Here is a 22,842-nt window from a genome sequence, read left to right on the forward strand (position 1 = left end):
TCCACTGTCTGGCTGCAATACCAAAATCACATAGTGTCTGGCCTTAGCCAAAATCACATCCCTCCTTCAAATCAGACGCAGGGTACATTGTGAACCCCAATATCACATCTTGATTCCCCCACTAGTGCAAGGTCACACCTGTAAATGAGGACTGATGGTCCACTATGAACAACTTCACCCCAAAATTACTGTGAAAAATCTGTTTCGCCGTAAATACAGCAGAAGGTAAATTTAAGGCAATCTCTCGGCATCTGCTCAGTTTTTGGCAATGGTATTCACAGAAATTTCAGGACAAGCCCACTTTGCCCAAGGAGACCATGCACACTCGAGAAACAGAAAACAGTGAATCATTCAATTACTGATCTAAGTGGAATTAACACCCCACAGGGATCAAGTGACCTTCAGACCGTGACCTTACTTAAGGACACACTCAGTGGCGACTGGTTTGCTCTGCTATACAAGGGAAATCATTCACTGAAAATGGTATTTTATTCAGTGGCTGCTGGGTGTGCAGCAGCCTCTTGTAATCCTTTATAAGTTGCTAAATAAATTGGTCTCTCAGGAATGCTCTCCTAAAGAAGGATAGGATGGTTGTAACTATCTATGTCACTGTGTATTTCCTTCTGTTAATCTTTGTATAGTTCCTCCTTTCTATTTTTCAAATTTTGTGTTTTCTATCGTTGATGCACATTGAAAAACAATGTTCATGATTTTTATTGCAAGGTTTAAAAAAACAAATGAAATGAAATTGATTTGATTTGAGTTTTGTGTAGTTTTACCTTCAGTATTAAAGTTCTTAAAGGAAGGCTCGTTGATTACAGTTCTTTCAAACCCTTCTACATTAATGCTCAGTAGTTGTGACGATCCAGCAAGCTTGTTTAAGTTACCACTAATCTCTTGCTCTGGAATAAAAGAAAATAAATTGCTAAAATAAATGTAAATGTCACTAAATTTAAACAACTCTGAAACATTGGCCTACGATTTATGTACGTATATGTAACTACCTGACAAAGTATAAATACAACATCCTTGATGATATCAATGAACTTAACACAAAATTTCCTGGTTTTGCCATTTGCCTATTCTCTTTACGTATTGTTCTAAAAGTAGTTGGTTTTACCGATAGTTTGTGTAGCTTTGTACATTAAAGTAGCTTTAATAAAATTCCTCCTCCAGGTGAAAAAAAATAACAACATAAATGTGCTATAAACATGCATATTTGACTCATTCCTCATTTTACGTTCATTCATCCAAAAGATAAAGACTTTAATTTCCAATCTTAAAAACGAAATTTGATTTAAAGGGTTAACTTTATGTCTGACAAAAAACACAATGTCCACAGATTTACTTTAAACTGACACGGTTTGAAGGTAATGATGATAGAAAGCTTCCCTGAGGTGCTTTAGTTTTTGAAAAATGAGTAAAACAGTGTCACAAAAATAATTTTGGTCTCAGTGAGACAAAATTTTTTTTAGCATGTTCAACGGGTTTCTGCGACTCCCCTGACAATGTTGCTCTGGGATTTTTACCCTCTTTCTATCAGAAACCTGATGTTTTTAATGAAGCTGAAACTTCTACAGGTAAATCATATCACATACATATTATAATTCACAGTGAGCAGGAATTCACGTCATAGCTAAAAACTTGATCTACAAAAGGTATCGAAGCCCATTAAAGGAACTGTATGGACACTATTGGTAATTACTAAAAATAATTGATAGCAAAAAACCGACTTGGTAATGAGCAATGGAGAGCTGTTGATAGTAAAAAAAACATTTTGAGAAACAGCTCCCTCGGCAGCATTGTAGTTTTTGAGAAGCAAGTAATTACAATTTCTCACTAAAATACTTGAATTGAATTCCGAGACCTCAGCTGAGGTCTCAAATTCAAGGTATCTGATAGCACAAAACAAAGTGTGACATGGGTGTTTTTTCTTTCATTTTTCTCTCTCAACTTCGACGACCAATTGATTCCAATTTTTCACAGGTTTGTTATATTATGCATATGTTGAGATACACCTAGTGAGAAGAATGACTTTGACAATGAACAAGTGACTACTGCCTTTAAGACTGAATTTAGAAAATGTCTGGAGCGACTGATTCCTTCGAAACCTTTTTAAAATTTTAAACACTAAGACAAAGACCTCGCAAAGATACTTTAATTTGCAATGATTACAACTGCAATGAAGAAACTTAGAGTCACAGAAAGAGCAATGGTGAGGATCATGGTAAGAGTTACAAGAAAGGACAGGGTCAGAAACAAGGACTTACAAAAGAAAACAAAGGCCAGGAACATCATTCAGGAACTCCTATGGAGCCATATATATGCTAGATAGATACACATGTAGATACTTAGATAGATTACAACCTGGCACTCACCTATAATTGCCTTGTCTAGTAGTTGCACACAATCACCTTGTTGATCACTTATCATCTCACAAATACATTTAAGGCGATCACAATATTCTATGACACTCAAACTCATCTGGATGCCGCTTAATGTCTCCTCAACAAAAACATCCTGAAATAAAATAACAAGTTAGTTTACAACCGTTACTTTCTATATTGATATTAACTCAGTTTTAGATTCAATATAATTTGTGGAAGTGGATATAATCAACATCATTGCTGAACTTATCGATTCAATAAAATAACTTGCCTATTAAAACTTTATTAACTATTAAGACAGTTTCTCTACTCCTATCGGTGGAGAGCGCGTCACGTGGGGGTGTTGAAACCTTTGATAATGACCAGCTGGAACTGTTTATAACAAGCTGGCTTCCGCGTGTCGGGCGCGCAAGATTATCACGCGAACCGCAATTCATGGCTAAAGTAACAGCGCGTAATCTAAGCGAGCACGCGGAATCTCAGTGCACGCGCGTACACACAACCCACGCGCATCAAACAGATTCTTCACAAAGTTTTTGAAAAAATCATTTCAAACCTCAAATTTTCAATTGTTAAAGTGTCTATAATTGTATTTTTTAACGTCTTTTAACAAAAGGGCATTTATGAATGGGAATAAAAGAGTAGTGACTCATTCTTAAACGTCCGTTTAAAACCTTGCAGGGTCGTTGCCGTGCGATGAAGGCCCTCGCCTTCGGCTCGGGCCTTTATCACATGGCCGCCGCCGGCCATTGAAGAACTCGTCGCTAACCTTTTATTCCCTTATTAATGACTCAAAAATGGCGGCCTGTGACTCGTTGTAAATCTTCCCTAATACTAGACATGTCAGAGACTTGAATACAGTCATGACTAGTGGTCGATTACACAACTGTGTACGTGCCATGCACATAATTAATTTAAAATTTAACCTGTCAGTTTCCCTTGCGGTTTTAAAAGTTTTTATTATTGAACACTTTTGCGTTTTGCACTAACCTGTTTGTTTTGTTTATCCAGTTGAGGGCCAGTAGGTGCACAGATGCTGAAAGTTGTCAACCAGTTATCATCGGTTAGACTGGGAGTAGGATCTTTGGAGAAGTGTTTCTCATTCCTAAACAAGGATAGATAGATAATTCAGACTAGTTTTATTATCAGTTTTCATTCGGCCATTTCACAAAGTACAATAACAATATTTGCCAACAAAAGTTCAGCTCAGGAAAACAATTTAATAAATATGTATAAAACTACCTGTAGGCATACAGGGAGTCTTTAAAAAAAAAACTATACACTTTGGAAATGGCTACCAAATAAAAAATATATGATTCTGGGGAAAAAGGTTTATATGTATGGATAGCTTATGGACTCAACTTTCATAGGACACAAAAAAGTCAAAATAAATTCATGATTGGGTGAGCACTGCTCACTTTTGTAAAGGGTTTGAAGAAAATAGGTTGCACAGTAATTAGCTTTCCAATTTGTGAGAGGCAAGTCCTTTGGAGCTCACCCAAGCATTAATTATTTTTGGATATTTTTGTGTCATATGAAAGTTGAATCCAAAGCTATCCACACATCTAAACCTTTTCCCCAGAATCATATATTTTCTTATCGGCAGCCATTTCAAAAGTGTATATTTTTTTTAGACACACGGTACAGGCTAAAAGCAACTAAAGCACTGGTCCTGAATGAAGATGACAGCAAGGTTTGATGAAGCATTTACAATCCTACAGCCACAGGCAGTCCACAAGTATGATTACAACATGTTGTTAAAAAACAAACATGTACAAGACTGGATGAGGAATACAAATAAATAAAACTATCAATAAACAACACTACAGTAAAAACATGAAAAAAAGTATGAAACCTGAGAAATAGTAAAAACCATGATCCACAATTCATTAGGTATTAAGCAAATCAATAAAATTAGGAATTAGGCTATTTTGAAAAAAGATTGGTTAATTTTAACTTATTTTGAAAAGTTGTATTTGTGACCAACAAAATACTTTCACTTAATACACACACTATACAAAACACATGATGGATGAAATCATAATGATGTCGTCCGTTTTTTCATGCCAGAAAAATTCATTTGCAGTGTCAAACAAGTGCGTTTACCTGAAAAAAAGTTTCACGATTGGCGGAATCTGAAGCGTGGGCCTTGGACAATACTGTTTACCGAAAGTGTCCAATGGCTTTAACATGGTATATAATCGGCTAATTTTTAATAACTTTAATAAAAGGGACATAAGGGCTTTTAGAAAAGTTACAGGTAAAGTCGATACAATTTTAGGGAATGAAAGAAGAACATTAAAAAACAAAGCTTGAAGATTACAAAAGCTAATAATAATGATACAAATAATAAAAATAAAAACAATATTGACAAAAACAATACCTAGTTCCTACAGTAGGTCGGACTTGGTACAGCTAATAAACATAAGCCCCCAAAACACACAACTTTTTTTTTTTAAATAAAATATTCTTACCAAAATATGGACATCTCATCGTAATGAGAGCCTGAAGAATTAACAAAAGGATCACTGAGCACTTTGGAAGTCAAATGACGACACAAACATACCATCTGTGGATGTTGCTGAGATACCAAGTTATTCAAGACGTTCACTGATAAGATGCTTTCACAATAAAGGTCATTAGCTGTGACAAAGAGAAAAATACATTGACTGTAAAGGGAAAGTTTCCATTATCACAGAGATTTTAAAATGTGTTGAGCAGATTAGCTTATTTTCAGGGAAATTTCTACAGTTGGCAGCTCTGCAATACCCAACAAGGAATTCAGCATGAGTCAAAAAGACCACATTCCATTTTGTTTAATTATACACCAAACCAATGCGCCGTATTTTTTACCGTGTGAGGGCCCTCTCATATTCGTATCACTTGCAGGGGTATACCTGATTCGTCCTGCACGGTTTTAATAGGCGCTCTGTCACTTTTGTTGGGCCGTAGTTTTGAGTTGCTTTAGAGGTGGATTATATGGTCCTTTAAATGTCTTGTCCATGCTGGATATGTCTGTGGTGGTATTAGTATACCGCAGAGAGCCAACCGCAGAGACAGCAAGGGTCTGTCACGCCGATCTCCTGTGTCTGCATGCTACAGCCTCACGCCACATGTGGTCAATTTCGCTAGGCCGGCCAAGTTGGTGGGCCCAGGATGATCGAGGGCGGCCTCTAGGTCTAATCCAGCCAGGAGTTGGTGCTAGGCCTCCCCTTGAGTTGATGGCGATGCTTAGAGCTCTCACGCGGTAAAAAATACAGCGCATTGTCAAGGTAATTGCTTAACAGCTTTTATGCAGCATCCTGTTGGGCCTTCATCACCTACATACACAATCATGCTTTGAATTTCAATGTGATTTATTCATCACAAGCAACATTCACAATGCTAAATGACAATTGTAAACTATATAGTAAGGTTTGCCGTAACACTAAGTAATGACTATCTCTAAATGAGTTGGGGGTGGTTCTGAAAAGAACCATTGGTTTCAACTCGACGTTTGGATCAGTATGCACTGATCGTCTTCTGGAGAAAGCTGGACTCTGACGCTGCATACTGCCTAAGTTCTGGTGATGCGGGTTAGCTAGGTGATGCGCTTGGTGGTGCACAATGGTAAACTTTTAAGAAATGAACTTTAGTTTTAGTATCCTTACCAGAGTAGAAGTTTCTGTCGGCTGTGAATACAGCTTTTCTCTTCTTGGTTATATCTTGCTTGACATGACAGTGATCGGTTTGCTCTTTAGGTGTGGAATCTACGTCTGAGCTGGGTAGAATCTCATACATCTCTCCATCATGATGGACAAAATCAACATCTCTGCTCAAAAAATAACATTCAAAGTTTCAATGTTTTAGTAAAAGATTGCAGATCAAAGAACATTGACTTTAAGGTAATTAGAAAATTGTCAGAGAACATTGGTACACATCATGTAAGGGCCAAGCTAACACTAACAGAGTTTTTGTTAATTTGCTAAAATTAATTTGACAAAATTGAAAGACAAAAAGATGCAGACAACAAAGGTTTATTATTCATGCATTGAAGGTCATTCATGCATTTGTTACTTCTTGCCTTGACAATGGCAATGCTCTTCTCTACAGTCTTCCTAACAACCAGATTTCCCGTCTTCAACGCCTTCAAAATACTGCTGCCCGCATTGTGACACTGTCTAAGAAATCCTGTTCCATCACCCCCATTCTGAAACAACTACACTGGCTCCCTATCTCTCAACGAATCATCTTCAAGCTGATGCTCATTGTCCACAAAGCACTTAATGGCAAGGCTCCCCACTATATTTCTGAACTTCTTCAAGTTTACACTCCATCAAGAAATCTTCGATAAAGTTCCATGCTTCTTCTCATTGAACCCAAGTCTCGACACTCATGGGGAGACAGGTCTATTTCTTCAGCTGCACCACGCATCTGGAACTCTCTACCACTTAATCTTAGATGTCTTTGTACCACAACATTCAAATCTCTTCTCAAAACTTATCTTATGTCACAGGTTTTCAAGGACTAATTTTGTTGTGTCTGTTTTTTTATTTTGCTGCTGCTGCTGCTGCTGCTGCTGCTGCTGCTGCTGCTGCTGCTGCTGCTGCTGCTGCTGCTGCTGCTGCTGCTGCTGCTGCTGCTGCTGTTATTATTATTCTTGTTATTGGACAATTTATAAATTCAAATTGAAACTTCAATTGTTTTTGTATGCCTTTCTTACCTTTCATTTTTTGCAGAAAGGTGGTCCACATCAGAAGTGATTCCACATGTCAGGTAGCTTAGGAGTGACAGGATATCTTCATTTCCAGTGTTTATAAATCTGGTTGTAACTGCAAACAAGAACAAATCACTATGAATAAAATGAAGTGAAGAACATTTAAATATATTATGAAGACTAAAAATAAAAAACATTAAAATACGAGAAAGAATTAAACATCAGAAGAACACAGAAGAAAAAAAATGAGTATAAAAGCCCGGTTACACAGGCCCTGATAACAAGAACGAAAACGAGACTGATAAAAATGCAGGCCCTCGATTGGTTGAAATGCTTCACGCAGAATACGCCCACGCTTATTCAACCAATCAAGGGCATGCATTTTAGAAGTTCTCGTTTTCGTTATCGGGGCTTGTGTGACCGGGCCAACCCTCCAATAAGTTTAGCAAATTTTTGAACAAATAATGCAAAGACAGCGGAACTGAAAAATGAAAGTAGGGCTCCCCAAGGAAAACAAGATTTGTACTAGAGCACTAAAGTTGAAGACACTGGACACCTTTGGTAATTGTCAAAAGCCAGTCTTTTCACTTGGCACAAAATAACAAACCTGTGAAATATTTAACTCAATTGGTCATTGAAGTTGCAACATAATGATGGAAGAAAAAACAACCTTTGCACACCAAGTTGTGTGCTTTTAAATGCTTGATTTCTAGACCTCAAGTGGAAATTTAGGGCCATTCTCTGAAATGTGAAACTTTTTTTGAAAAAAATGAAGTTGCTGATATTAACTTTTTTGTCGTTTTTTTTTTAATAAAGCACTACCTGAAGTTTCTTGAACAACATTTGTTTAAACTTTTTTTTAAGAGCGGCCATCCCTAATTTGCATAAATTAACATAAAGTTTATTTTAATTTTGAATTTTATTTTTTTTATCCCTAAACTGACTGGAGAATTATTGGCATTCAGTCTGTTATCAAATAAACATTTATCTGGTTTGCTGAGTGCCTTTGACTTGAATTAGATCAATTTTAAACCAAATGTGAATTTTTTCTATCAGAATTAGTCAGTAATTAACGAAGAATTTAGCGACTTTCCATGTCACACACGTAACTGAAATATGGATGAAGTTTGTACTACAAATTAAGCACTGCTTTAATAATGTTCAGACTTTATAGTTTTGCCAGGCCTATCTGAATACAAAACGTAATGCACAATAAATTCACACACTTTTAAATAATGGCCTTAATTAATGTGTCACACACCTAACTAGTTGCATGTGTGACCTCTTTGTTACGTGTGTGACAGCATGCTAACATGCATGTCCCTCAATACACAAGGTATGCGCTGTGATGCACACCCAGGTGAATAAGCCGTGTGTCACTTTGGGCCACATTTTTTTACCTACACTTGAGAGAGGGGTATAATAAAGGCCTAGCCAACATTTTTTGACAAAGGGGGAGGGACAAAACCAAAAGTGGATTTAAATTTTTCTCTCTTTCTCTCTGACATTGGTATTGCCATTGCGTTTGTGTACATTTTTGTTTGTAATGCTTGTTTTTTTTTAATTTAAATTGTTCCAAACAAAAATATAATGTTGTTTCAATACAGTTGTTTGAATCCATTTATATTATTCATTAATTTACACACAAATCATTTCATTGTTGATTTACTTGATTGTCGATTGCCTCAGTGCATTAAAGCATAGGGCGTCACACACGTAACGAACCATAATGTCACACACGTAACCCAACCTAATCACAGAAAATTATTATTTAAAATGTTTAGATATGATTGACCTTAAAATTGATTGTTTCATTATACTGACTGGGATTGAAAGTCCCCCCACAAGAAGTATGAGTCTTCCAGCAATTTCAAACTAACAGAGTTTTTAGAAAGAAAATTTTGGTACAAAAACCTGCTTTTGTCTGACGTCACACATGTAACTAACCTTTATTTGACCTCTGACCCAAAATGAAAAAGTAAAACAATTTTATTTTTCGTTTTTAACTAGGGTCAGTTAATAAATGTTATTTGGTCTGACAAATACGCAGACACAAGAATTTTTTGTTGTAGTGAACTCTGCCAGGAGTTAATTTATTCCGTACTCTGAATTCAGTGGTAAAGCGCCAATTAAATTGCAATATTTATTCAAAATATTTCCCATCCAGTGATATCCACTCATAAAGAAGTATACCAATTCCAATTATAAATACACTTTGTGACCAATCCGCAAAGGTTCCCAATTCCACACATTGCTAACGTAAAATTCCAATCCGCAAAGGTTCCCACTTCTCAGCGATTTGCTTAAGAAGGTACCAAACCATTTACAATTATTATGTAAATTCCTGCACTCATTGGCTGGAGAAATTCCGGGTCAATGAGGTTCCCACTTCCAGCGAGTTGCCAAGAAGGTACCAATTTAATTTACTTCTTTATATACAATCATATCACTTTATTACCACTTTCCTCACAGGCTTCCACGCCCATTAACTTGTTTATACAGGAAAAGCCTAAACTTACTGCTTTAAATTAATAAAGTCTCCAAGTTGTAAGATTATTAGTCAACTCAATCTGTATTAGTGCTGGGCGAATAGTGAAATTTTGTTATTCGGATACCGCTGGCCAACTATCCGAAATTAACCGGATATTCGAATAGTTTTTTTCGCCGCTAGAGGGCGCTATAAAAAAAATAAAAATAAAAAAATATTTAGAATTTTTTTTTTTTGTCGCTAGAGGGCGCTGTTCGTTCGTGAATGAGATCTTCTGGGCGGATTGATATTAGTTTTAGACAGTGTCACTCGGTTCATTCATAAAAATGACCGGATCTAATTTAAAGATGGCGATTTGCTTTTTCTTTTGATCGTGGATGACTCTACGTGAAGGAAAACTTTTGTAATCTTTGAACAAATTACGTCAGAAATGTCATTGTTTTGACTCTTCACGGAGGTGAGCATAGTTAAATACTTAATTTATGCTGTTTTATGCTGTCTTAATAGAAGTTTCATTAGGATTCAGACAAAACATTCATGTCAGTTGTCGCCCGACGTCCGCGGATATTCGGATATTAAAGAATATCCGGTTACTTGGTTGTAATTACAGAACTATCCGGTTTATAAATAGCTATTCGCGCCCTATGCGGATATCCGGTTAAGAAAAAAAAGGCATTCGCGGTTACGGATAGGAAAACCTATTCGCCATTAACCGGATATTCGAATTATTCGCCCAGGCCTAATCTGTATCACCTACATTGTAATACCCTGGCCCTTACGTTAAACCCCAGGGAGGGAGGGAGGGAATTTTGCGAAACTACAATCTATCTTAACTCCTTGGTGGCAGAATATTCAATGACGTTTCCAAGAAAGACGAGCACCCCAACCCCGAAATGCCTTGCTTTGGTTGGTTGAAAAGAACAATGGAAACACGTCTGAATGCACCCTGACAATCACATTTGCTTAGCCCGACTGCAAAAATGCCAAGTTCAGAGGCCAGCTATGTGTGAGATTTTTCGAAACCTACCAGCATCTGAGCCTAAGCATCTGAACACACACCACACAACTTCGTGTGAAAAGGGTGTTTTTTCTTTCGTTATTATCTCGCAACTTCGACGACCAATTGAGCTCAAATTTTCACAGGTTTGTTATATTATGCATACAGTAGGTTGAGATACAGCAAGTGAGAAGTGGTCTTTGACAATTACCAACAGTGTCCAGTGTCTTTAACAAGTAGGTTTTTATGCTAACAATTATTTTGAGTAATTACCAAGAGTGTCCACTGCCTTAAGCGTGGTTGACAGCATTTCGATTCAGCTAAGCACAAATCACTTTGAGCTAATAACTCTAGTCCAGCTATGTGTGAGATTTTTCGAAGCCTACCAGCATCTGAGCTTAAGCATCTGAACACACACAACTTCGTGTGAAAAGGGTGTTTTTCTTTCGTTATTATCTCGCAACTTCGACGACCAATTGAGCTCAAATTTTCACAGGTTTGTTATATTATGCATATGTTGAGATACAGCAAGTGAGAAGTGGTCTTTGACAATTACCAACAGTGTCCAGTGTCTTTAACAAGTAGGTTTTTATGCTAACAATTATTTTGAGTAATTACCAATAGTGTCCACTGCCTTAAGCGTGGTTGACAGCATTTCCATTCAGCTAAGCACAAATCAGTTTGAGCTAATAACTCTAGTCCACAGTTTGGTTGACTCACCTCTAGTCCAAACACTATTTTCAAGCATTCCATGATGTTTATATGAGGGCAAGCCTTCCTCATCATCAGACAGAACAGCAAGTTGTAGCATTCCAATGTCAATACTCTCATGCTGCTGTATCTGTAACATGGCACAAAATTCTTCACGACTGTGTTTACATGTAATAGATATTAAATTTGAATCAGTGATATTGGTGATATTTTACATAGTTTTTAACGATTCCTGTAAGTGGCGGCTTTCCGCTGTTGGATGTCAATAAATAAATAAAATAAAAAAAAAAAATAAAAAAAATAATATTAATTTTGCTTTTTACCCATACACCGATGTGTGTTTATAGCACTGTATCCTCGGTACTTTCCAGAGTCCTGTAAAAAGTATCACAGGCATATTACTCGGGTTGGATTCGAACCCACGACCCTTGCTATTCTAGAGCAGTTTCTTACCAACTAGACTACCGAGATTGCCCGGTAGCTAGAGGCAGTTCGAATCCTATGTTTTGGCAGAGGGTACAGCAACATACTTCAAATTTTCACAGGTTTGTTATTTTATGCATATGGCATCTTCTTTGAAATATGGACAATTTTACAACCTCAAATGTCATTTTTCAAATTTTTTTTTTGACCTTTTCAGTTATTTCAAATAATTGTATACATATTAAGGTTTACTAAAATGTTCATATAAGGATAGTTCAGTTAATTTTAATCGTGTAGTGTTCATTTTTAAAATGTAGAGTCTGCAGCAGTGAAACCTGTGGTTATATATATATTTAATTCAAAACTAGCTTAAAGATGCTATGTCAGATTTTTGGCAGATTTTACCCCAAATTTTAGTTTAAAATTCAATAGGTATTTTGATGGGGGTCGAGAAAGTTACAAGCTTTCATTTAAGCCATTGCTCAAAAAAGTCCACCAATTATTAGTAGCAGTGAAATAAAGTGCTCAAAATTAGTTTTTGTCGGGATCCGACAATATATCACATGACCAATTCTTATGTGTTTTATAAGAATTGTTTAAATTTTTGTCATGGTTCCTGACCATTAAAAGAAAAAGTTAAACTTGCTTTCGTTAGAGCGGTTGATACTCTTTGAAATACCATTCACTCAAAAAAATCTTTTTTTTAATTTTGGGGCCAAAACTCTGACATAGCATCTTAAAAGGCAGTGTGGACACTATTGGTAATTACTCAAAATAATTATCATCATAAAACCTTTCTTGATTACGAGTAATGGGGAGAGGTTGATAGTATAAAACATTGTGAGAAACAGCTCCCTCTGAAGTGACGTAGTTTTCGAGAAAGAAGTAATTTTCCTCGAATTTGACTTCGAGACCTCAAGTTTAGAACTTGAGGTCTCGAAATCAAGCATCAGAAAGCACACAACTTTGTGTGACAAGGGTGTTTTTTCTTTCATTATTATTGCGCAACTTCTGCGACCGATTGAGCTCAAATTTTCACAGGTTTGTTATTTTATGCATATGTTGAGATGCACCAAGTGAGAAGACTGGTCTTTGACAATTACCAATAGTGTCCACTATCTTTTTAAGTAAATCACTAAGGAACATTCACTGTTTACTATAATGAGGCCCAACAGATTTGCTTTCAAATAAAATCAGTAAAAAATCAACAAAACACCAAACACAGAAAATATAAGCCTGACAGAGGAGGGCAAAAGGTTGACAGAAAAACAAAGCAAATATTGTCTGTAATTATTTTTTTTTCTGGCACAAGACTACTGTAATTTCTCTGATTAATGCAGCTTCTCATACCTAATATTTATCAAAATTAAAAACTTTGTCAAGTGTTAGGTAAAAAGCGTCAGTTTCGAACGTAATTTTTGACAGATTTTAAGTGACGCCAAACAATGACAGATTTTCATGACGTTCCAGAAAATAGACAGACTTTACTGCAAAATGACGTTCCAGACTTTATTACCTTCGCGCAATCAACATCAAACGTATCTGAACGGAAGTTGATTTAGTTTCCAAAAACTAGCGTTCGGCAGAAAGTATTTCCGTTGTAAATCATCTGAAAGACGTTTTGGTTTTTCGTCTGTCCTATGGATTGTCGAACGTAAGTAAATGCTGACGTTGTTTTCTTGACAGATTTATTTTATACGAGTATAAGATCGCGCAAAAAAACATGGGCTGATTACGCGTTCCGTGAAAACACTGAGGGTGCCTGACTACAAGCAGACATTAGAGGGGGTATGTCTCGTGTCAACGGTCAACACTTACAGGCCGATCGGAAAATTCATGAACGTCGCGCGGAAGTAAGTGACAGACAAGGAAAAATTACATCGCTGGAGATTTGAAACACCGATTACTCTGATAGTTGACCAGGTATCGCAGCAATCATTGTCACAAAATAATTATTATTTAAACGTGTTTTCATTGTATTTTTTTTTCAAACTTTTTGAATGTCTTAAAAACTGGTTAATTCACGTGTTTCTTATTGTTGATATTTTGACGGAAAAAAAAGACGAACGGAAAATTACAGATTTTTTTATTTTTTTAAATTTTTTTATTGTCGGACTTTGATTGTCTTTTGCTGTTAAATTATTTGTCAACATCCCCCAACACCTGCGCATTCAAAAGATAAATAAATGCCCTGCAAATATAAACTTTTGATCATTTAAATACCTCAATTATCTAACAGGTTGTTGAGGTTTGTCAAAAATGCTTACGTCAGGGACTCAAAATCTTCTACCTTTTAATTTATTTGAAAGGCATGGGCTGTCAAAATTGTGTATGATATCTTGCTAGGTACCTCTTAGTTTATTACAATGTATAAATAAACAAAACAGCTTTCACTTATATGAAAATATCAGGGTCCGAATTTCAGACTTACAAATGGTCCATATAATAAGGAAGATGCCATATGTTGAGATACACCAAGTGAGAAGACTGGTCTTTGACAATTACTAAAGGTGCCCAGTGTCTTTCAGTTCAATTGCATCAATAACATGTAATAGAAAATATTAAATATAGCAACCATGTTTAAAAACAAAACAAAAATCATGTCATGAATGAAATTACAATGACTTACATGTAAAACATAGTCTTCCATCAGGTTTGGAATCATTCTTCACCTTGCAAGGCTCCTGTAAGTTAACAATACATGTTGTATTATTAAAGTAAGTAATTACAATTGTATCCTTGAATAAAAAAGACACATAAACATACAACAATGACTTGTAACTGTATACTAAATTCTATTTAACTAAGAAAGGTATTTGGGGTAATATTAAGTTATCAACGACTTACGAATGAAAAAAAAAAATGAAAAAATCAGTGAATCCATGTTTCATTATTGAGTTTCAAAGGAGTGTCTATAAATACTGATTGTTTTTAGTGAACTTAGCACCCTGTAGATGCTGGGCTGGCCCGCGCTTTAGGCAAGCCTGATGGGCCTGCTGGGCATGGCCTTTTTCTTGTCTTGCAGTATCCCATGAACAAAAAATGCCTATTTAGTAGGCCTATTACCTAATGATTGTAGCCCAATGTTAATCTAGACATCACCATCAGTTTACCAATAGCAAAGAATATCCTGATAACAGGAAAATTGTGCACAATCAAAAACTAAATGATTTTTTTAAAAATCGTTTATCCAACCATTTTACAATGACACTTGCACTTCATCATGTGTTGAAATCTTAAATGTTTTGATTTTCTATTGCACAAGATAATCCACTATTTACAGTGCCAATGCATGTACGACATTGGAGCGACGCCATAAATTATGTTTTCAAACCTTTCATTGGTTGGTATTTTAATTGAATAGTCAGAAGCTAGTAATAGTATGGCGTGCAAAATAAATCACTAATCTCGTTCAATTGCTGTTAAAGTCACCTGGAAGTGGTATTTTGTCAAAATAAAGCTTTTGTCACAAAAAAAGTGTTTTGATGAGTGGAATATGAATAAAAATTTAACTACGAGGTTTAAAAAACTTAGTTTCCATGTTATTTACAAATTTGAAAACAAGCCCGACCCAAGAGGGCGCTGTTCGTGACATCAATCGAGGCGCAATGAATCGCATGCAGTGCCAACACAAGATAGTGACGCTTGGCGCAAGCTAAAAATATGTCCTCAAAGTTGAAACAATACCTGATTTTTTTTCACGTTAGGCAAATGCTCCTTTAGGTTCGTTACGTCTTTCAGGTACCTTCTTCGACTTCCCCACTAGCTGGAAAAATTGTTGGGATGGCGTCATGTTTTAGAAAAGAACTTTTCTCTTCATGTCAAAATGTGTAGTGAACTCCGGATTCTCGAAGCACGACAGCTTGAAGTGTTTGCTGCACAGCGCTGGAAAAGATGTCGGACCGGACCTCTTTGCAAACTGGCCCCATCTTTAGCTGTTTTGCTGCATCCAGCAGCAATACACCTGGTTGACATTGCCGGGAAAATGCAAGAAAACAACTTTTTCGAAACGTACAAACTCACGACTAGGACTTGAATGTACTTGCACGTAAAGTCTGCCGCACACAACTTTATTTATTTTTTTTTCCATATAAATCATTAAAAACAATTCCACAAAAAATTATTTTATTGTTAAATTACTCTAATGTTTGAAGACAAACAAATTCTATTTCCAGGTGACTTTAAACAAATTTAATTACATTTTTGTCCCAAGACATGGCTACAAGTTGGTTAGAATCCGGAGCTATCATGATGACAGTAAAACACCCAAATCCCCTTAAATTGAAGCACAAACACTTTTAAAAAAACACTTCGTTTTCCCCCATTTCATCATAGAGTTAGACCTTATTTTATTTTTTACGGTCATAATATATATGGGGAGCCAATAAGTAGGTGGCCCCCTGCTGCAGCATATCCCTTCCAAAAAGCATGACCAACGATGTGCAACAAATTGGAGAAAACAACACCCAATTGTTTGAGTATTGTTATAATAGATGTTAAATTTGCATCGGGGATAAAGAATATTAATTTTGGTTTTTTGAGTATTGTTGTTGTAAACTTGTATCGTAGGAGGTCCTGTTTTCAAGGTGTCCCTAAAATCGTGGCAAATCTTTTACTTCTCTGTGCGTGATGTAATCAGTCCCTAGATAAAAAAAATTTGGTTTTATTTGCCAAAGAGTCTCTTCTCCCTTGACCAAAACTTAGAAACACGTAAGGCTCCACTGGTTATTTGCACTTGTAAATGCAAAAAGTTTGGTATTTTAGGCATTTCTACAAGGTACAAAAATATGTCATAATGTTGAGGTCATTTAAAAAAAAGTTGCCCACCGAAAAAGTTTCATCAAACATTATTTCAATTCACAATTCACGAAGATCAAATCATGTGACTAAACATTTTGCTGAGCATTCTGAAAAACCCCCACACAGGCTTAAACAAGCCATGTGCCTTATATTATTTTCTAATATTTTGTGAGATTTTTTTTTTTACCCTCATATCAATATTATTATAAATATTAAAATTTAAACATCGGCTTGGTGATTCAATTATCACTTTTTATATATACGCTTTATTATAAATATTATGGGGAAAAAATATATGAAAAAAATTAAACAAAAATCAGATTTGAAAGCCAATAATTATTCACACTTTATTTAATTTTGTATTTGTTTTATTTTTTGCAAATTACCATGGTAATTTTTCAAATGTAATAAAAAAATATTTTGAATAAAATGAAGGCAACTGCTGGCTGTCATACACAGAGTCTCACAGAACACTTGTAGTCACTGCAGATGTTTCTTCCACGTATGGCTTCACCGGAAAACCATTTTCTTGTTTACATTGAAAATGGGAAACAAAATGGGGGGCCAAAGCCAAAAGTGGTCATCCTGAGCTATAAATTTTCAAGTCTTTCTTTTGGGTGAAATAAGTATGTAGCTATGTAGAGTAATATCTAAAGTTACAGGATTAAAAAAAGAAAATGAGATAGTCTCCTATAATGCTAATTATGAAGTGATTTTAACGAGAAACGAGCGCTTAGAGTGTGACAGGACGGAATGACTAATTAAAACTATAATAACTTAATTAACAGATTTATCAGTTTTTTTATTTTGTATATAGACTAGCTGGTCATGGAGCACATGTATCTAAACCAAATACTTTAAATAATTTTTTTAATTTATGCGAACATGCAAATCTTAAGTATCAATTCCATCCTGTCGCATTTTTTAATCTATTAATTAATATTCAAATGCTTAATTTTGTATTTATTTGTATGAATTCTTCCAAATTATCAATGACTAGTGTGTTTGACACTTTAAGCATATTTGCTTTCAATTAATTCCTCTAATTAACTTAATGAGGCAATCCGTAGTGTTCAAAACAGGACAAAAACAAGTGCGACAGGATGGAAATAGGTGCGACAGGACGGAAAACAAGTGCGACAGGACAGAATTATTTAGTCAGTTTCCCATTTAATGTTTTGTTTTTATATGGTTATTTATACACTGGCTTAAAATATATTAAAATCATTTAATTAGACCCATTTTTATAATGGTTATAGTTTATTAAAACCATGTGAACGAAATTCCGTCCTGTCGCATGTATATCATAATAAATCCTCCAGTAATTGAAAGAAAGAAACATGCAAAAATTATTCTTTGTTTGAGTATATGAGGGTACACTTGATAAAAAAAAAAAGTGTATTTAAGTGCTTTAAATTTGATAAAAATCTAAAAGCTAATTGAATGTTTCAAACACGTTTCTATCGATTTGTTTTCTATCGAATAAATTTGTGTTACTATGGTAACAAACTAAATACTGTAGCGTCGACCGTGGGTTGCGTTGTACACAGTTTAATGACACAATTGAGGTACAATTAACTGCCTTTTCTGTCCGTTTCTTTGGAGGTTTATTCACACACGACAAGTCATGAACTTACACGAAGCAGAAACCTAAGCCAGAGAGCGCCCTCTCCAGCGAGCAGACACGATCGGCTGGTCTGGGCCACAAGCGTTGCTCCGAAGGGGAGTCGTGCTGGCGCCCCCTACCGGTCGATCGGCACCGCCGCTACAATACTATTCAATTTTTTTGGGAGCTTGCTTGGGTCAGTTGGTTCCTTGTTTACACACCATAAATTAATTTCTGTTTTTATAGTTCTATTATTAAATGTACTGAAAATACTGCATCAAATTCCGTCCTGTCACACAAACGATACTTTTGGCTTTGGCCCTGGGACCAGTTGAAGTCATCGAAGATCGGTGTGTGGTGTGAAAATTTTAATACCCATCAAGTTTTAATTTATGTCTGCATACTTCATATAAACAAATGAAGATAATTAGGGCATCGGTTGATATGATGGCATCATTATTTTTTTCCCCAATTCAAAGAAAAAGGCTTATCGTAGCGTCATATGTTATCGACCCTCATATGTTTTCGAACCCCAACTTTGATTCCCCTTTACCGCGAAATTGTGCAAGCTGCACCAGTGACAGAAGCTATGCAGTTTACTCACGGTCTGTATTTTCATCAGGCTTAATCATGCTGAGAATAAAGTTTCCCGTTGTTGGTTATGCTCAAACATTTATAAAATGATCGATTTTTGGTACTAATCACTAGTGCATTATTATGCCAACATTTAAATGAGTCAAAGAAACATCATCCAACCTCGAAAGTTCAAAACAAAATCACTATCTGCTAGATTGAGTTTCATTCTGCTGTAGTCACTAGATGGATCATCACGTGAGGTGGTTACTATTTGGGATTGCCAATATGGGGAAAAAATTTTAAAAAATTAAGTGAAAATGACAAAAACAAATTTTGTTATTAACTGCATGTGCTGTAATAAATTCCGATAATCGTAATAAATATTATGTCTACATTAAAGAGAAAATATCATAGATTGGTTTCTTATCTCCTGAAACCAAACATTACTGTTCTGAAATGGGGGAAAACAGATTGTTATGAAGTGTGTGTGCTTCAAGGGTGGGGAGGGGTGTTTTACTTTCATGCCTTATGATATCTCTGGATTCTAATATAGTAGCCATAATGCCGTTGGACAAAAATGTAATTGAATTTGTTTAGTAGTAATTTAATAATATTTTTGATTTATTTTGCCCCCATACTAGCTTCTGAATATTAAATAAAATACCAACCAATGAAACGTGTGAAAACATGCTCCAATGTCGTGCATGCATTATAAGTATCGTAGCGTCATACGTTATCGACCCTCATATGTTTTCGGTCCCCAACTTTGATTCCCGTTTACCGCGAAATTGTGCAAGCTGCACCGGTGACAGAAGCTATGCAGTTTACTCACAGTCTGTATTTTCATCAGGCTTAATCATGCTGAGAATAAAGTTTCCTGTCGTTGGTTATGCTCAAACATTCATGCAAAATGATTGATTTTTTGTACTAATCACTAGTGCATTATTACGCCAACATTCAAATGAGTCAAAGAAACATCATCCAACCTCGAAAGTTCAAAACAAAATTACTATCTACTAGATTGAGTTTCATTCTGCTTTAGTCACTAGATGGATCACATGAGGTGGTTAGTATTTGGGATTCTATGGTGTGCAAATGTGGGGAAAATATTACAATTTTTTTAAATTTATTTACTGCATACTGTAATAAATTCCGATAAGCGTAATAAATATTAAGTCTACATTAAAGAGAAAATATCATAGATTGGTTTCTTATCTCCTGAAACCAAACATTACTGGTCTGAAATGGGGGAAAACGGATTGTTATGAAGTGTGAGTGCATCAAGGGGGGGGGGGGGCGGTGTTTTACTTTCATGCCTTATGATATCTCTGGACATATCTCTAATGCCTTAGGACAAAAATGTAATTAAATTTGTTAAGTAGTAATTGAATAATATTTTTGATTTATTTTGCACGCCATACTAGCTTCTGAATATTCAATATACCAACCAATGAAAGGTGTGAAAACATGACGTTGCTCCAATAATGTCGTGCATGCATTTAGCACTTAATGGCGGACTGTCTCTCGCAACGTAAAACCAAAACTTTAAAAATTTCAACACACCATGAAGTGAAAGTGTTATGTTAAACAATTGGATAGATGATTTGAACAAAAAATATTTAGTTTTTGATTGTGAACAATTTTCCTGTTAGTTATCCTACTGAAAACACATGACACCATGTACTGTTTTTAGTGTTAAGTTAATGGCGGACTGTCTCTCGCAACGTAAAACCAAAACTTTAAAAATGTCCACACACGATGAAGTGTAAGTGTAATTGTTAAAAAATTGGATAGATGATTTGGAGAAAATAACATTTCGTTTTTGATTGTGAACAATTTTCCTGTTATCCTACTGAAAACACATGACACCAGGATAAAATACCGTGAAAACTGGTACACTAGTGGTATGAGGAGGATAAAACCCAAAGTAAATTCCTTTTTTTGTGGATGAGTGAGTGAATGCTTAAATTGGGTTAAACCCTGGAGGAAAGGGGTTCGGCATCAACCATGTTCAACGTTACCTTCAAACCTGACAGTCGGGAGAGTGAACAGAGCAGGGAAGGATCGTCGAGACTTCCGATGCTCTCTCTGGCTAGCTGGCTGCCGGCCCTGCCATCACCATCTCTGGCGGATATAATATGCATGCTGCGCGCATTCGCAAAATAAGTTTTCCGGGGGGAGGGGAGACGCGATCCGCTGTTCCGTCGTCCCAACTTGAGTGTGGACGCAGTTGGGACGGTAGATGTTACGTCCGTGTCCGAAACGACGACTTCGGCTACAGCTACGTCTAGATCAGCGCGTCTACCAGTGTTGAAGAATAGGCAGACGCGCGCGATCTAGCCGTAGCTAGCTGTAGCCGAAGTCGCCGTTTCGCGGACACGGCCAAACGCCAGGAGTCGATCGCTACTCGAAAGGATCCGATGTTATCGGTAGTCGTCAAACTATGGTGGCCCCGAAGGGACATCGCATAACCCAAACGTGTGCGCACATGTATGCAATGTCGTGAAACAAATCGCGAATATATGCGCACACGTATACAATATCGTGAAACAATTCGCGAATATGTGCGCACACGTATGCAATGTCGTGAAACAATTCGCGAATATGTGCGCACACGTATCCAATGTCGTGAAACAAATCGCGAATATGTGCGCACACGTATGCAATCTCGTGAACCAAATCGTGAATATGTGCGCACACGTATGCAATTTCGTGAACCAAATCGTGAATATGTGCGCACACGAGTGCGATTTGTTTTGCAATGTCGTGAATTTTATTGCATACCATGTTGCATACCATTAGGATGATGTCATAGTTGTGGATAATTTGTTACCGATCTAGGGAGTACTGTGGCGCTACAGCAGGCTCCCTCTGTAAAGCATGTGTATACCCAGGAACTTGGCACCAGGCCAAGGACGACCACACGCCTCGCTTGCCTCACAACAAAGACTACTGCTGCAATGACTACCGCTTATCTCACTGTTGGAAAGAAACCCCCCAGATCATTAGACATTTTATTCAAAGGTATGCAACATGGTATGCAATAAAATTCACGACATCGCAAATAATATTCGCAGACGTGTGCGCACATATTCGCGAATTGTTTCGCGACATTGTATACGTGTGCGCACATATTCGCGAATTGTTTCACGACATTGCATACGTGTGCGCACATATTTGCGAATTGTTTCACGACATTGCATACGTGTGCGCACATACTCGCAAATTGTTTCACGACATTGCATTCGTGTGCGCACATATTTGCGAATTGTTTCACGACATTGCATACGTATGCGCACACGTTTGCGATATGCGATGTCCCTTCAGGGCCACCATATTAAACGGAGCAGTAATACGTAGACTCGCTACCATTCCTTGAGCTTTTTCTCCCTAAGATTTGTTTGTGTATTTTTGTATGGTAGATATACCGATGTTTTGGAGTTTCGTTCTTTAGTTCAGACATTTATTTTATTTATTTTTATTCACTACCATTATTATACAAAGGGGTCATGTTTTATTGCTGATTTTTAAAGTTTATTTCAAGATTTTTATATTACAACAAAGCAATGCGTAAGCCACAGAATACGAACTCTTCATCAACTAAAAGTAACGGTTTATCAGTACGGTATCCTTCAAATTAAGCCAATCAAAGACTGCCGTTCCCTATACAAAGGATTCATGTAGCATTACTGATTTTATCGTATTTTTATAAAGCTCCATTATATTTATTTCAGATTTTTGAAAATTTAAGACCACGAGTCCCTTTGCAGCAAACTGTGCGCGTGTACAACACTGCTGTGTGTACAGTTTACGATTTCATCAACGCCACGGGTCGATTTGTAAAACAGTTTATCAATACGGTACCATTCAAATTAGACCAATCAAAGACTGTCCTTACCTAAACAAAGCGGTCATGTAGCATTACTGATTTTATCATAATTTTATAAAGCTCCGTTATATTTATTTCAGATTTTTGAAAATTAAAGACCACGAGTCTGTGCGTGTGTACTACACTGCTGTGCGCACAGTTTAAGATTTCATCAACGCCACGGGTATGGCAAGCCATATGCCCAATAGATCGATAAACACTGTTTATCGCCGATAAACACTGTTTTTCGAGATAAACATCGTTTATCAATTGATAAACACTGTTTATCG

At 36.4% G+C, this 22,842-nt stretch overlaps 1 protein-coding gene across 2 annotated transcripts in view; it reads right to left on the reverse strand.

The window, feature by feature from the left end:
* The window catches only part of LOC139946335 (uncharacterized), a 43,580-nt gene extending 22,510 nt beyond the window's left edge, over nucleotides 1-21,070 (reverse strand). Inside the window, exons 1-9 of one of the 2 annotated variants that reach the window (XM_071943972.1) lie at nucleotides 20,706-20,813; nucleotides 14,332-14,386; nucleotides 11,289-11,409; nucleotides 7,090-7,198; nucleotides 6,038-6,198; nucleotides 4,862-5,030; nucleotides 3,378-3,492; nucleotides 2,379-2,520; nucleotides 780-902 (exon numbers count right to left, since the gene is read on the reverse strand). In XM_071943972.1, the coding sequence (XP_071800073.1) occupies nucleotides 780-902; nucleotides 2,379-2,520; nucleotides 3,378-3,492; nucleotides 4,862-5,030; nucleotides 6,038-6,198; nucleotides 7,090-7,198; nucleotides 11,289-11,409; nucleotides 14,332-14,367 (976 nt within the window). In that variant the 5' untranslated portion in view covers nucleotides 14,368-14,386; nucleotides 20,706-20,813. Of the gene's footprint in view, nucleotides 1-779; nucleotides 903-2,378; nucleotides 2,521-3,377; nucleotides 3,493-4,861; nucleotides 5,031-6,037; nucleotides 6,199-7,089; nucleotides 7,199-11,288; nucleotides 11,410-14,331; nucleotides 14,387-20,705 lie in introns of both variants that reach the window. The other variant, XM_071943971.1, reaches the window with a different exon arrangement.
* Nucleotides 21,071-22,842: the final 1,772 nt, after the last annotated feature.

This window comes from Asterias amurensis, chromosome 13 (assembly GCF_032118995.1).
Source record: "Asterias amurensis chromosome 13, ASM3211899v1".
Classification (NCBI taxonomy): Eukaryota; Metazoa; Echinodermata; class Asteroidea; order Forcipulatida; family Asteriidae; genus Asterias; species Asterias amurensis.